Below are 15,315 nucleotides of genomic sequence, written 5' to 3'. Positions count from 1 at the left end.
AATGGCGTAATATTTATTGTGGAAACAAATTTCGGATTTCATTTGAGGGACCCCTTAAGTGGGGGGGGGGGCCTGGGGTATTTTCAAATTAATACACCCCTCTCCGCACCCTAACTACGCCGCTGGGTGCACTGGAAGTCAAAAAGGCTCGAAGTCTAACAAATGAAGAGAAAGAGAAAGACAGAAATATAAGAGAAGGTTGCGGAGAAAATAAAAGACGAAGCATAAGAGAGAGAGAGAGGGGGGGGGAACAGTAGGGAACCTGAGGAATTAGTGAAAGAAAGAAAAAGACTCAAGAGTGAGTCAGGAGTGAGGAAATGCCTCTTCACTAATAAATTTATTGTAGAAACCTAACAAAAGTACAACTACAATATGGCTGCACAAAATTATTATATTACTTATAGTTCTACGGACTCAAAACCAAATCATAAACATATATATTTTTTTTAAATTGCGTAACATTTTGTAAGTTTTAGCCGTATCCCATCCTACCATACCTATAAATATAAACATCCGAATACAGTAAAAATAGAAAGTTTTTTTTAAGCCCTTTAATAATATATATCATGTTTTTCCTTTTGGTTAAGAAATAAGAGTAATAATCTTTTATGCGTAACATCACCGTACCGTATAATCGTGCTAGCGGCTGTGACCGTTTTATACCCTCCTTGTTATTTCGTAAAATGGGGGCGTATGTCAACAAATGAATTTTTTTTTTAAACATGTGTATTATATAGAAAAAATGAACGCGCTTTACAATGGTATCATATAACTAATTGATTAACATTGTTTTTATATAAATAAATTTTAAAAATCCAAAAACTATTAGAATTGCTTTACGATAAAACACATTCCTCGTCCCATATGCTAGGACAAATGTGTACAAATACTCCTTCTTCCCTAGTGCTATTAGAGCATGGAATGGGTTGCCTGAGCTAGCCAGGAAAACCAGTGACTTGGCAGAATTGAAGTCATTGGTTAATATGCATGACTGAATGCATGACGCGTAGGACGTAATCATCATCTTTTTTGAAGTAACGTCTGTATTATATAAGATAAGATAAGATAAAGACACGTACTTGTTTAGTTAATGTCACCATTCAAAAGCTTGTCCATTTTTCTTTAAGAATGTGTAAATTTTATTTTAAAAAATAAGCGCATACATGCTATCCATATAAGCTTTGTTGTTTATGCTGCTAAGGAGCATTTTCGCTCATTCTAGCAGACCACGCAGTGTACGCACACTGGCGAAATTCATTATGTCTCCCACACCCAGGGCCGGTCCTAACAGTTGCGGGGCCCCATGCGAAACTGATTGCGCGGGGCCTAGTCTGGGTGGGAATAAGGGTAATAAGTGAAAATTAAGATTTTGTATTAGAAAAAAGACCGTACAAAATTGCGATCAAATTAACTTTACTTAACGAACCTTGCACCCTATGACATATTTATATGCCAGTGACTATAAAAGTAAATAAAGCATTGGAACTTCCGATTATGGTCAGAATTCGTCCGATTATTACATTTTATTACATGAAAGCTGACACTGATTTTGTTCTTTTATTGCGCGTAGGATTGGCGTTTTCCGCAATGAATGAAACCCACAAATGACAATTTAGTCTATTTTCAGGAGATTTTTATGAGTTTTTAGAATAAATTCAGGAGATTTCCAGGAATTTTTCGTATATATTTTGCAATTTAATGATTACACCTAGAATTAGCGCGGGGCCTATGAAAGCGCGGGGCCCACTGCGACCGCATAGGTTGCAGTGGCCTAAGACCGGCCCTGCCCACACCCAATCTCGGATCAAGCTCAGGCCTTTCCAACTGGTCCAGATAAGTGATAGGATCATAGCGTACTGAGAAAGCTAACAGAATGAAATAGCGCTAAACTAAAACAATTGGTTAAAAAATATTTGTACATTAATCGCAAAGATGTATTATTGTTAGTCTAGATCTATAACTAATTTAATCACTTGACTTATCCAAACTTTTTACCAAACAGACAGACAGACAGACAGACAGAGTGAGTTGATTTAATCGTTACAACAAAAGCTTCTTTTAAAAAACACAAACCGGCCGGTGACGAATTTTCTATTTTTGTTCCGTGTGTATCGTTGAATTAACATTTTTGACAAACGAGTCGCCTACTTGTTTACGTGTACATCTCGTGACAACGCGCTTTGTTTACCTTAGCAACGCGAACAAACAGGTGTGTCGTCATAATCAGGCTTAGACTTAGGTTCTTAATCATATACATTCGTAGTCAAATAGAATTCTTATGTCACGTTTAAAGGCTTTCACTGTGTTAAGTAAGACACATTATTTAAATTTTCATTGCTGGCTAGATTTAAGCCTTGATTTCAAAACGAGGTTAGCGCTTGTTACATTATTGCAGAAGAGAACACCATTTGTATCTATGTGAATCTATAGGGCAAAAAATTAATAGGTCATATGTTTTTGTAACTCACGGTTAACGAGGGTGTCATGTGGCCAGCACAATATTAAAAAAAAAACTGCTAACAGTGTTCATATATCATTAGTTGAACATTTAGAAATTTTCAGTTATAATTATAAATGCTAATTAATAAAGTCCAAAAAGTAGGCCTATGTACAGTTTATCTCGCTACAGATCTGTCCACATCTATATCATATATGATTATGACCATACATCTTATGTTTAACCGACCAAAGGTGTCTAAATTACTATACTTTATTGGTCTGAAAGTGGATAAAAGTTTGTGTGGCGCGCGCGAATTAGAAAAAGAAAAAAAAAATGGCGCTCGGAAGCAAAAGGTTGACCAAGCCTGGTCTAGGAAAATTAAAAAGGGAAACAACTACACACATTGTGAAAATGATAAGCGATTTATCTTAATGCATCGTCTCCCTTGTCTGACAGTTTCTATTAATATGTGCGTGTGTAGTTATGTGCGTGTATATGTATTATTTCAACTTTATAAAGCAGTACAACCAATTTTAGACCGGGGGGGGGGGTGCTGGGGTCATATCAGTTTCTGACACCTGAGACACAGAGGAGACACACCTGAGACACAGGGGAGACACACCTGAGACACAGGGGAGACACACCTGAGACACAGGGGAGACACACCTGAGACACAGAGGAGACACACCTGAGACACAGGGGAGACACAGTGTAGACACACCTGAGACACATGGAGGCACACCTGAGACACAGGGGAGACACATGGGAGACACACCTGAGACACAGGGGAGACACACCTGAGACACAGGGGAGACACACATGAGACACAGGGGAGACACACATGAGACACAGGGGAGACACACCTGAGACACAGGGGAGACACACATGAGACACATGGAGACACACATGAGACACAGGTTACACACCGGTGCGTTACGTCGAAAAAAAAAGTTATTTCCAAGGAAGAAGAGTCCCTTCTGCTTCGTCATGTACCGTGGGCCTAAGTTTCGAAAAATAGAAACGCATTTCTGGCCGGATGTGGCCCGCAGGCCGTGGGCTAAGCTTCACTGCTGAAAAGGAAATGAGCCACTAACGAAAAAAAAGATTGAAAATAATCACTTCGATAAATACAAAACATGTTTTTGTATGGAAGAGTGAAATCTTTGTTTCTCTCCATGTTAGCCCAAAACAATCCGGTATTATTTTTTTCACTTTTGTTTTTCACTTACGAAAACAACTCAACTGTTTAACTCTTTGTTTCACTTGTTATTGTGTGAAGAAACATTCTTTAAAATGCATTGTTATTAACGGTGCTTTATGTTTAAATATATTTTTACAAAGCTTATATCAACTCACTCTGTCTGGTAAAAAGTGTGTACACGTTATTTCTCCCACACCCATTCCCGGATGAAGTTGAAACTTCGCACAATTATTCGTTGACAATACGTGAATCAATAAAAAAAAAGAGTAACCTATTTATCAATTAATTACTGGTCATTAGTTATTTTTTTAAATAGCAACAAAAGATACTAATACTTCAGCATTCACAAATATGGCTAAAAATTTTGGGTTTAATCCGCGTGAATAATTGTTAACGCTATTTCTCCCTCACGCATTCTCCGATCAAGCTGATACTTTAAACAATTATTTTTTGTACCTAACAAGACACGAATCAATAAACAAAACACTCAATTAGTAAATTGATTATTGGTAATTATTATATTTGATATTGAAAAGGGGAAATAACTTGTACATTATTGGTAAAGCTTTAAGGATGGAGTTCCTCCCCCTTAGATAAACTTTGCTTTTTTTTAAAGGGATTTCTTTATATTTTGTTTTAAAAAGATTGATTTCATATATTTGTTTTTATGTAGGCCAATATCTTACATATCTTACGTTTCAAAAAAATTCTGCAAAGGGGGGAGAACTGCATGTTTATTTTGTATCGGGTCTTCTGTTTGTGTTATGGAAAATGAAAGGCGATGCCTAGTTCTAGTTGGTACATAATTACCTTTTTTTTTTATGTTTACACGTCAACTGTAATCGGTTAGACACCTTATTTATAGATTAGTTATTTAGCGACGCACCATAGAAGACGCATATTGAACGGGACTAGTGACGTTTGGGATATGTTGGGTTAGAGACCGGAAAATCAGTTAGCGATATAATCCTCTAGGGTAACGACGTATTTAGTGACAGAGATTTTTACTGTGGCCTTTTCTTAGAATAAATACATGTTACATTGTTCTTCAGCGTTGACTACATCTCTTTACTTGTTAAAACCGATGTCTTGTTTTGTCTGGATTGTTGATCAACTACACGGAATACACCCGAACAATAATACCCAAACGCTTGCAGAGTAATTGGTTGAAATTCAACAGTCATCCATAGTTGACCTCAAGACAGCCTGAACAAGCAACATCACAATTTGTACAATAAAAATGTAAAATAACAAAAAAATAACTAGGACCTCCCTTCCACCTTTGTAAAGTTTTGAGTGCGTGCAATGTCCTGTCCGTTAAAAGATCCATAGGAAGATGGTTAGGTAAGCAATGAAGTTGGGACATTTTTTTAGGGTTAGGGAGGAGTTGGTTCAGGCGAGAACAATTGTCATAGTGGGCTTCAACATTGACCTATTAGTCTAGCCTGCCCACAGGCTTTGACGTCACAGGTAAGTGTTCAGGCTTACTAGAGCGATGGTTTTCGGTCTGTCTGACAGATTTTAGCCGAAGTCTGCTCTGACTTTAACCCCACACAGTCCTATCTTGAACTACACTTGACTTTTTCTTTTGTCTATTCTCAATCAATTAAAGACAAGACCTTGTTTATAACATCTTACAGAGGCGATTATTTTGCACTTAATAACTAATGAATGTTAGATTAAAATATAAATGAACTTTTTTTAAACCCTGCCCCGTCCCCCCCCCCCCACTACTCACCCTCGAGAAAAAAAATCCTGTTTAAAAAAGTATGTATAAACCTACTAGACTTTATAATATTCCATTGATAGACCTTTGGGTCTAGACTTAGATAGGATGCACAAAAGGCAGATATACCCGAAGACTTATAGCTTGTTCCAGATTTAGAAATACCCGAAGACTTATAGCTTGTTCCAGATTTAGAAATACCCGAAGACTTATAGCTTGTTCCAGATTTAGAAATACCCGAAGACTTATAGCTTGTTCCAGATTTAGAAATACCCGAAGACTTATAGCTTGTTCCAGATTTAGAAATACCCGAAGACTTATAGCTTGTTCCAGATTTAGAAATACCCAAAGACTTATAGCTTGTTCCAGATTTAGAAATACCCGAAGACTTATAGCTTGTTCCAGATTTTTGTATATTCTCAGGCCAAATTAAAATTACGTCAATTTCTTTTTTGTACTTTTAAAAATTATAACGGTCAAACCAGAGTTTTCCAATGTGGCCAACAATCAAGTAATTCTTTTCCCAACGATACACAACTTTCAAATTTCTAGGAAATTCGTTAGAGCCGTTTTCAAGAATCGCGTCCACCCACCCTTTGCCTACCAAGAAGATTCCATGAATGTGTAAGAGGTATTGTAACAATTCTGGGAAATAAAGCTTCTCTTAAAACTATTTGCATTTTTCTTCTTTTTTTTTTTTTAACCTGATTTCTATCCTGATTTCCAATCAGTTATTCTGGCCCACAATATCAAAGCTACCAGTACAGCTACTCCCAGTGCTTCGGGCTGGCCAGAAGAAGTCGACAGACCAAGGTAGAGATACCAACTTTGTACAACACAAAAACCAGACAGTCTGCTCCAGTACCGCAAGCATTGTACAGCGCTGATAGGTCTGTCATCGCCAAACTTGAAGGGTGAGTCTTTGATTGAGACCGAGAGTCATAGAATATCGGTAGATAAATAGATAGGTGAGTAGGTAGGTAGATAGATAGGTAGATAAGTAGGTAGGTAAGCAGTGGCGTAACTAAGGGGGGGGATGGGGGGGGGAGAATTTTAAAATCCCCCCCCGGGCCCCCACCTAGGGGGGGGGGGCCCAAATGGGTGTCAGAAATTTATTTGTAAATACATAAATTAATATATTTGATTGACAAATAGTGTCAACGGGTGTCTTTTTTATCAACATTTATGGATTAAATTTATCACAAAGACTAAACCTAGATATTTTAAAAATATTTTTGCCGCAGAGATCAATTTTAAAAATTGATGATTATCTTCCATTCTAAACTTTGTTGCCACGAATAAAACTGCATGATATACAGCGAATTCCAGGTCTCTTGTTACCTTTACTAATAATAGATCTAAATGGCGAGCATTATATGGCTACACTAATTAACCTTGAAGCAAAATTTACAGAATCGAGTATAACTAAAAGTTATTCTTAACAATGCTAAAATTGTCCATTATTCGGGTTTGGCGTCTATAATTTCAGAATTAAACTTCACACTCGAGTTATTACCCCTTTATTCATCTTTCCTCAATCCAATGGAAACTCTATTTTTATTTCCATCTAATCTTTTTACTTTCGCACAAAACATAAACCAAAAATAATGACGTAATATCATATAATATTAATACATCCTTCCTATTGAAGTTATTATCACACCCTTCCTTTTAAAGTTCTTACCCCACACCCTTCCTTTTAAAGTTCTTAATAGTGATATCTACTAGCAGGGCCGTCCTAGCATTTGCGGGGCCCTATGCGAAACGTATCGCGCGGGGCCTAGTCTGGGTAGGGATAAGCATAATGTCAAAATTATTTTTTTTTGAATTAGAAAATAGGCCTACTTTCGTCTTTGCAATAAATTTTTATCAAATGAAAGCTCGCAATGCCACTTTTTATTTATTGGCACCCCAAAATGTCAATTTCGTCTATTCTTCAGGAGATTTGAATAAATTCAAAAAAAGTTCAGGACTTTATCGTATATTTTGCCTTTTCATGAGATTTCCTGGAGGCCCTGAAAAATCAGGAGGTCGCGAAAACCCTGTTATTTTACATACGTTTTATGAACAAGTTCTCTAGACGTTGGTCTATAACTGTCTGTTTCGTTTGTTGCAACAGTTTGCAGTTCATTGTCTTCGTCTGTATCATAGTACCCAGAGATGTCTTCATCGAAACTCTTATTCAAAAAGCGTTGATTTCTTCTGTATGTTTTCCCGTTTGTCTTTATGATATAAGATCTGGGTGCTGAATTTTTTTTATGACAACTGCTTTCTGCCATGTTTGAACTAGACGAACTCTCCGACAGAATAATCTTTAGGTAGTCTTGTTTTTGCATCGTATTTCACTTAGCTTTTCATCTGTCGTTCGTTGAGTAATGTCTCTGCATTTTCATCTACCAATGGTTTCAATAGTTTGTGATCAGTTGGAATGATTCCGAGTCTTCTACTCGTCAGCAGTTGTGATGGTGAATACGGCAGTCCACTTATCGGAGTATTTCTATACTCGAGCATAACGAGATATGAATCTTTCCCACTTTTGTATACTCTGAATCCTTTTGCTTTCACACAAAACATAAACAACCAACAATGACGTAATACCATATAATATTAGCACAGAATCTTCTTCATGCAGTGGAAAATTAAGAATTTTTTGCCTATCTGGAATTCTGGTCAAAGCTCTTGTGCCCAATTAATATAGTTCGGACGAAACTACAAAAGTCTGGACTGCATATACGGGAATCTGCTAAAGAAATTAGTACCCTTTCATGCTTTCTGCAAAATAATGAGAAACTGACAAAAACCCAATCCATCGAAAAAGCAAAAGAAGGTAGTGAATACTATGGATTCCCTGTAATCAAAACAACCAGAAGAAAAAAAAGACTTGATGGAAAGTTGAATTATAATGTAGGACTGTCAATAGAACGGCAATTCAAACGTGTTGGGACAGAAGTGCTGGACAGATTTCATATGGAGATGAAGGGCAGATTCCAAAGGCTGGAAAGAAAATGGATACCTTTGGGTTTCTTCTTGAACCAAGACACCTGTTAGATGAAGACCTGCTTATGACAAACTGTGCTACTTTTCCTGTTTGTATCATGAAATAAATGGAAAATCGCTTTTTCAATGATGTCATTGATGCACGAGCACTTTTCTTCAACAAACAGTACTACAATCACCAATAGACATATTGAGGAAACAGGCTTCATATGGGAATTACGTGTGCTCAGGCTTTGCAACCTCCTCCGAATACCGCTAACTCAAGCCACTTCCATTACGTCATATGAGAGATCATTCTCAAAGCTCAAGCTCATCAAAAAGAATCTCAGGAGCACAATGACACAAGAAAGGCTTATCATTGTTTTAACGTCAGTGAAGTCACAAATACTAGAAAGTATCGATGTAGTTGATGTTATAGATGTCTTTGCTGCACAGAATGCACGACGTGAAGCGATATCAATTTAGATTTGTCACTTGTGCATTATTTAACTAATAAACAACGGTATTATTCATTAAAAGAGTCTTGGTGATTACTTTTTGTTAAGTTTACTGATATACTGAACCAATTTGATTTGGGGCTTATATATTTTTGCGTACCTTATCTCATGTCATATGTCAAATGTCAAAATGCAAGGGGCCCCCAAATAGGTCAATCCCCCCGGGCCCCCAAATCCCTAGTTACGCCCCTGTAGGTAAGTAAGTAAATAGATATATATATAGATAGATAGATAGATAGATAGATAGATAGATAGATGGATGGATGGATGGATGGATGGATGGATGGATGGATGGATGGATGGATAGATAGATGGATGGATGGATGGGTAGGTAGGTAGGTAGATAGATAGATAGATAGATAGATAGATAGATAGATGATAGATAGATAGATAGATAGATAGATAGATAGATAGATAGATAGATAGATAGATAGATAGATAGATAGATAGATTGATGATAGATAGATAGATAGATAGATAGATAGATAGATAGATAGATAGATAGATAGATAGATAGATAGACACATAAACATAGACACATAGATAGACACAATAAAGTGTATCTTTCATCTTACAGAGAAGGTTGGGTTGTCAGAACTCAAAGAACTCTTGTGCCACAATTTGTTTACGAGCGCGTGCCTGTCTGCTGCCCGTGGGAACAAAGCTGCGATCAAAGTAAGTCCTTTGTTTTATCAAAGTAAGTCCTTTGTTTTATCAAAGTAAGTCCTTTGTTTTATCAAAGTAAGTCCTTTGTTTTATCAAAGTAAGTCCTTTGTTTTATCAAAGTAAGTCCTTTGTTTTATCAAAGTAAGTCCTTTGTTTTATCAAAGTAAGTCCTTTGTTTTATCAAAGTAAGTCCTTTGTTTTATCAAAGTAAGTCCTTTGTTTTATCAAAGTAAGTCCTTTGTTTTATCAAAGTAAGTCCTTTGTTTTATCAAAGTAAGTCCTTTGTTTTATCAAAGTCTCAAAGTGTGTTTCGACTTTCGCTCTGTCATGGCATCTCTATATAACAGTCTAAACAGCGGAAGTGTTCACTTTGAATGATAAGCATGTGCCATGTTGAACTACAAGCAACCCAGTAATTTTGTGGAGCCCCCGGAATGTGCTGGCGGGATTTGAAAGCCACATCGTCTCTTATAGATGTCTGTTAATGATGGTTACAAACCCAACATGCCTCCCCCCTGTTGTGGAAGTAAAGATAGGACAACCCCCCCCCCATTTACCACCGTAATCCTTCTAAAAAAAAACTGAGCCCTAATTTAGCTAATCTTTTCTAAATTGATTATTGAAAAACTTACCGAGACTTGTAGTTGACCAGGAAAAACGATTAAATTCTTCGATAATAGACATGCAATACCATTTTAAGTTCAGTGTACAGATTTTCTGGGTATGTCTTCAACTGAAATATAATTTAAGAATTTAATGTTTGTCTCATAGCTACGTTAAATATTGTACTCACCCTTTATTACAAAGCTTAGATCAACTCTGTCTGTCTGTCTAGTTAAGTCTAGTACAAAAATTTTTTTACACGTTATTACTCAAACCCATTCTCAACTCAAGCTGAAACTTTAAACAATTATTTACTGTACGTGATAAAACATGAATGAATTTTCAAAATGAACCAATTAGTACAATAACTATTGGTAATTATTTATTTTGTTTGATACTGAATAAGGAAAATAGCTTCTAAATTATTGAAAGATATAGTTGTAGGTGCGGAATTCTTCCCCATAGATAAGCCTATTTTTTAAAAAAAGAATTTTAATATTTTGATTGTATTTTGAAGTGCGAAAGTATCTAGATACATAATTGAAGTTTGTTGTTTAAGTGTGAAAATATCTAGATACATCATTGAAGTTTGTTGTTTAAGGGCAGACGAACCAAGTGGACCAGATCAGCCAGGACTCCAATGCCCCATGTGCAAACGGAGGTCAGCTAATCTACAAAGATGGGCAACAGGTTCGGAACTGATCTGTTTGTTTTGTGTGATCGCGTATGTGTACGTGTGTCTTGATGTAGCTGTGTCTTGGTGTACGTGTGTCTTTATCTGCGTGTGTCTTGATGTGTGTGTGTCTTGATCTACGTGTGTCTTAATGTGTGTGTCTTGATGTACTTGTGTCTTGATGTAGCTGTGTCTTGGTGTAGTTGTATCTTGATGAACGTGTGTATTGTTGTAGTTGTGTCTTGGTGTACGTGTGTCTAGATGTACTTGTGTCTTGATGTAGCTGTGTCTTGGTGTACGTGTGTCTTTATCTACGTGTGTCTTGATGTAGCGATAATAATTGTGTCTTGGTGTACGTGTGTCTTGATATACTTGTGTCTTAATGTAGTTGTGTCTTGATGTAGTTGTGTCTTGATGTACGTGTGTCTTGATGTACGTGTGTCTTGATCTACGTGTGTCTTGGTGTAGTTGTGTACGTGTGTCTTGATGTAGTTGTGTCTTGATGTACGTGTGTCTTGATGTACGTGTGTCTTGATCTACGTGTGTCTTGGTGTAGTTGTGTACGTGTGACTTGATGTAGTTGTGTCTTGATGTACGTGTGTCTTGGTGTACGTGTGTCTTGATGTAGTTGTGTCTTGATGTACGTGTGTCTTGGTGTAGTTGTGTACGTGTGTCTTGATGTAGTTGTGTCTTGATGTACGTGTGTCTTGATATACTTGTGTCTTGATGTAGTTGTGTCTTGATGTACGTGTGTCTTGATGTACGTGTGTCTTGATGTACGTGTGTCTTGATCTACGTGTGTCTTGGTGTAGTTGTGTACGTGTGTCTTGATGTAGTTGTGTCTTGATGTACGTGTGTCTTGATATACTTGTGTCTTGATGTAGTTGTGTCTTGATGTACTTGTGTCTTGATGTAGTTGTGTCTTGATGTACTAGTGTCTTGATGTACGTGTGTCTTGATGTACGTGTGTCTTGATATACTTGTGTCTTGATGTAGTTGTGTCTTGATATACTTGTGTCTTGATGTAGTTGTGTCTTGATGTACTAGTGTCTTGATGTACGTGTGTCTTGATGTACGTGTGTCTTGATGTAGTTGTGTCTTGATGTACGTGTGTCTTGATGTACGTGTGTCTTGATATACTTGTGTCTTGATGTAGTTGTGTCTTGATGTACGTGTCTCTTGATGTACGTGTGTCTTGATCTACGTGTGTCTTGGTGTAGTTGTGTACGTGTGTCTTGATGTAGTTGTGTCTTGATGTACGTGTGTCTTGGTGTACGTGTGTCTAGATGTACTTGTGTCTTGATGTAGCTGTGTCTTGGTGTACGTGTGTCTCGATGTACTTGTGTCTTGATGTAGCTGTGTCTTGGTGTACGTGTGTCTTGGTCTACGTATGTCTTGGTGTAGTTGTGTCTTGATGCGCGTGTGTCTTGTTGTAGTTGTGTCTTGGTGTACGTGTGTCTTGATATATCTGTGTCTTGGTGTACTTGTGTCTTGATGTAGCTGTGTCTTGGTGCACGTGTGTCTTGAGCTACGTGTGTCTTGATGTAATTGTGTCTTGATGTGCGTGTGTCTTGTTGTAGTTGTGTCTTGGTGCACGTGTGTCTTGAGCTACGTGTGTCTTGATGTAATTGTGTCTTGATGTGCGTGTGTCTTGTTTTAGTTGTGTCTTGGTGCACGTGTGTCTTGAGCTACGTGTGTCTTGATGTAATTGTGTCTTGATGTGCGTGTGTCTTGTTGTAGTTGTGTAGTATACTTTTGTATTGTTGTACGTGTGTCTTGGTGTACTTGTGTCTAGGTGTGTGTGTCTTGAGGTGGGTGTGTCTTGATGAACGTTAGACTTTAATGTAAAAGTTTCTGTGTTTTGTATGCAGGTTTGTATCTATATGCCCCTGTGTGTTTTGCGTGTGCATGTGTGTGTGTGTCAGTTTTTGTTCCGTAAAATGGTGATCACAATTTTTTTAAAATTCTAACTGAAATCAATTGTAACACAAGGTCTGCCAATGTCCATCTGGCTACCAAGGATTGTGGTGTCAGACACCGGTCACGTCCAGTAAAGTTGAACACACACCGAATTTCCCCAAGGGGTCCATCATTCGTCTGACTACAACATCTGGACCTTACCTCGACCAGGCCCTCAACGAGGCTGACATTCTGAAAAGACAGGTAAGGGATTGTATCTTATCTTATCTTGTCTAATCTTAACTTATCTTATGTAGTGGTTCCTTCAAACAATCAGAACGACGAGAAAAAAAAACTATTGTATCTTATCTTATCTTATCTTACATAGACGTTCCATCAAACATTCAGGGGAAATAAGTATGGGCGGGCTCTAGATGGCTCGCGTGGCCACGCGACCCTCAGTCAAGACTTGAAAGGTTCAGAAATGGGGGCCTGGATGGTCCAGTCAAATGTTAGCCTGGTACTTGGTCGCTAGTAGGCAAGCTTATCTATCTTTAACCATTTTTATTTCTCCCCTTATTCCCAATCACCGCTGTATCCAAGTGATGATATTGATTGATGATGTCCTGTTTAAATAATAAGACTATTACAACGTTGATAAGCGTGTTAATCTATGTGTAAATATATGTGTTAATATATGTGTTAATATTGTTAGTTTTCCTGTGGCTGATTCAGGCAACCCATCCCATGCTTTAATGGCACTCAGAAAAGTAGTTAACAATTTAATCTATCGTCTCTTGGAGAATTTTATTAGTTTGTGTTTTGACCAGTGGCGTAGCTAGGGTGAATGGAGGAAGGGGGAGAATTTGAAAATCCCCCACTAGAGATGGGCCCCCAAATTAGTGTTTTTTTATATTAAAAATTAAATATTACGCAAAATGCAGGGCCCCCAAAGAGGTTAAGCCCCCTTGGCCTCCAAACGACGGAAAATTCCTACCTACGCCCCTGGTTTTGACTCTCTCCTAAGGGACATTAATATATGGACAGAAATCGTATTTAATTTTACTAGCCAACTAGAGTTAATTAAACTTCACTAGTGTTGTTAACACTGTGTTAACTTTGTTAATACTTTAATGAAGATAATTAAAATATTTTTTTATAACTATTAATGGTTTAAACAAGTGAAGAAAAATGTAGGCTCTCAAAGTTTAAACGGCAATGCCCTGGTAGAAATTCTAGAAATTCACTTGTTTCAAAGCATGGTTTTGGAACCCCGATTCAAATCTACGACTAGCTACGCCTCTGAGCAATGCAACAGGGATGCAGGTATTTATTGCTTATCCTGTCTTGGGGCACAGTGGATACGCTTTGGTGAGCATCTGACTCAGCAGCCCTGCGGCACCAGATTTTTCTCTTAACTACATATATCTGGGACATAGATGAAAAGGGATTACGGATCACCCGCGTGTATCGGCCTCTCGGCCTTACAAGTGTGACCAAAAGGAATAATGTGCACTAATTCAGGTGCAAGCACTGTCGGAGGAAATCACCTCTTCCATCACCACTACCATCACTACTACCATCACCACTACATCACCACTACTGTCACTGGGGTGGTTTTGGATGTCCACTTGGTGACATTATTGGGTTCATATTATTAACTTATATTGTAGGCGTTGTCAAGATAATACTCATAACATTATAATAGGGTATGAACTATATGGAACCAACTTTGAGGTGGTGACAACTTCCATCACAAATGTCATCACCACTACATCACCACTACATCTCCACTACCATCTCCACTACCATCACCACTGCCATCACCACTACATCACCACTACCATGACCACTACATTGCCACTACATCACCACTACCGTCACCACTGCCATCACCACTACATCACCACTACATCACCACTACCGTCACCACTACCGTCACCACTATATCACCACTAACATCACCACTACATTGCCACTACATCAACACTACCGTTACCACTGCCATCACCACTACATCACCACTACCATCACCACTACATCACCACTACATCACCACTACCGTCACCACTATATCACCACTACCGTCACCACTATATCACCACTAACATCACCACTACATCACCACTACATTGCCACTACATCACCACTACCATCACCACTGCCGTCATCACTACATCACCACTACCATCACCACTACCATCACCACTATCATCACCACTACTTCACCACTACCAACACCATCATTATCATTATCAGACCCTTGACATGGTCAAAGGTGTGCTGTACAAGTCGTGTAACTAAACCCATAAATTCTTCCGCGATAGCAGCTCCCCTCACCAAGATGTCTGACTGGTCTCATGGTATGCGCTCTGGGCTAGAGGCGTAGTGAGCAAAACGTGCGCCCGGGCCAAGAAACTTTATTAGCGCCCCCCCCCCCATTTTCCATGAACATCACATACAAATAGAGGCTTATAAATAGTGATGGGAAGTATTGGGAACTAAACTAAATTTAACAAGTTAAACTAAAACTTAGTTCCAACTAAAATAAAGTAGTTAAACTAAAAGTTTACCATGAATTTCAATATGTAGTCAAACTAAAGTAAAGAAGAT

The 15,315-nt window shown here is 38.0% G+C and overlaps 1 protein-coding gene across 6 annotated transcripts in view; it reads left to right on the top strand.

Annotated features, from left to right (window-relative positions):
• The window catches only part of LOC106070978 (uncharacterized), an 86,467-nt gene that overhangs the window by 21,004 nt on the left and 50,148 nt on the right, over positions 1-15,315 (top strand). For all 6 annotated transcript variants that reach the window (XM_056031652.1, XM_056031654.1, XM_056031651.1 and 3 more), the window contains exons 2-5: positions 6,099-6,281; positions 9,439-9,536; positions 10,732-10,820; positions 12,796-12,966. In XM_056031652.1, the coding sequence (XP_055887627.1) occupies positions 6,099-6,281; positions 9,439-9,536; positions 10,732-10,820; positions 12,796-12,966 (541 nt within the window). The remainder of the gene's footprint in view (positions 1-6,098; positions 6,282-9,438; positions 9,537-10,731; positions 10,821-12,795; positions 12,967-15,315) is intronic.

This window comes from Biomphalaria glabrata, chromosome 6 (assembly GCF_947242115.1).
Source record: "Biomphalaria glabrata chromosome 6, xgBioGlab47.1, whole genome shotgun sequence".
NCBI lineage: Eukaryota > Metazoa > Mollusca > Gastropoda > Planorbidae > Biomphalaria > Biomphalaria glabrata.
Note: the sequence above shows the minus strand (reverse complement) of the source record. Positions and strands in the feature narration are given on the sequence as shown.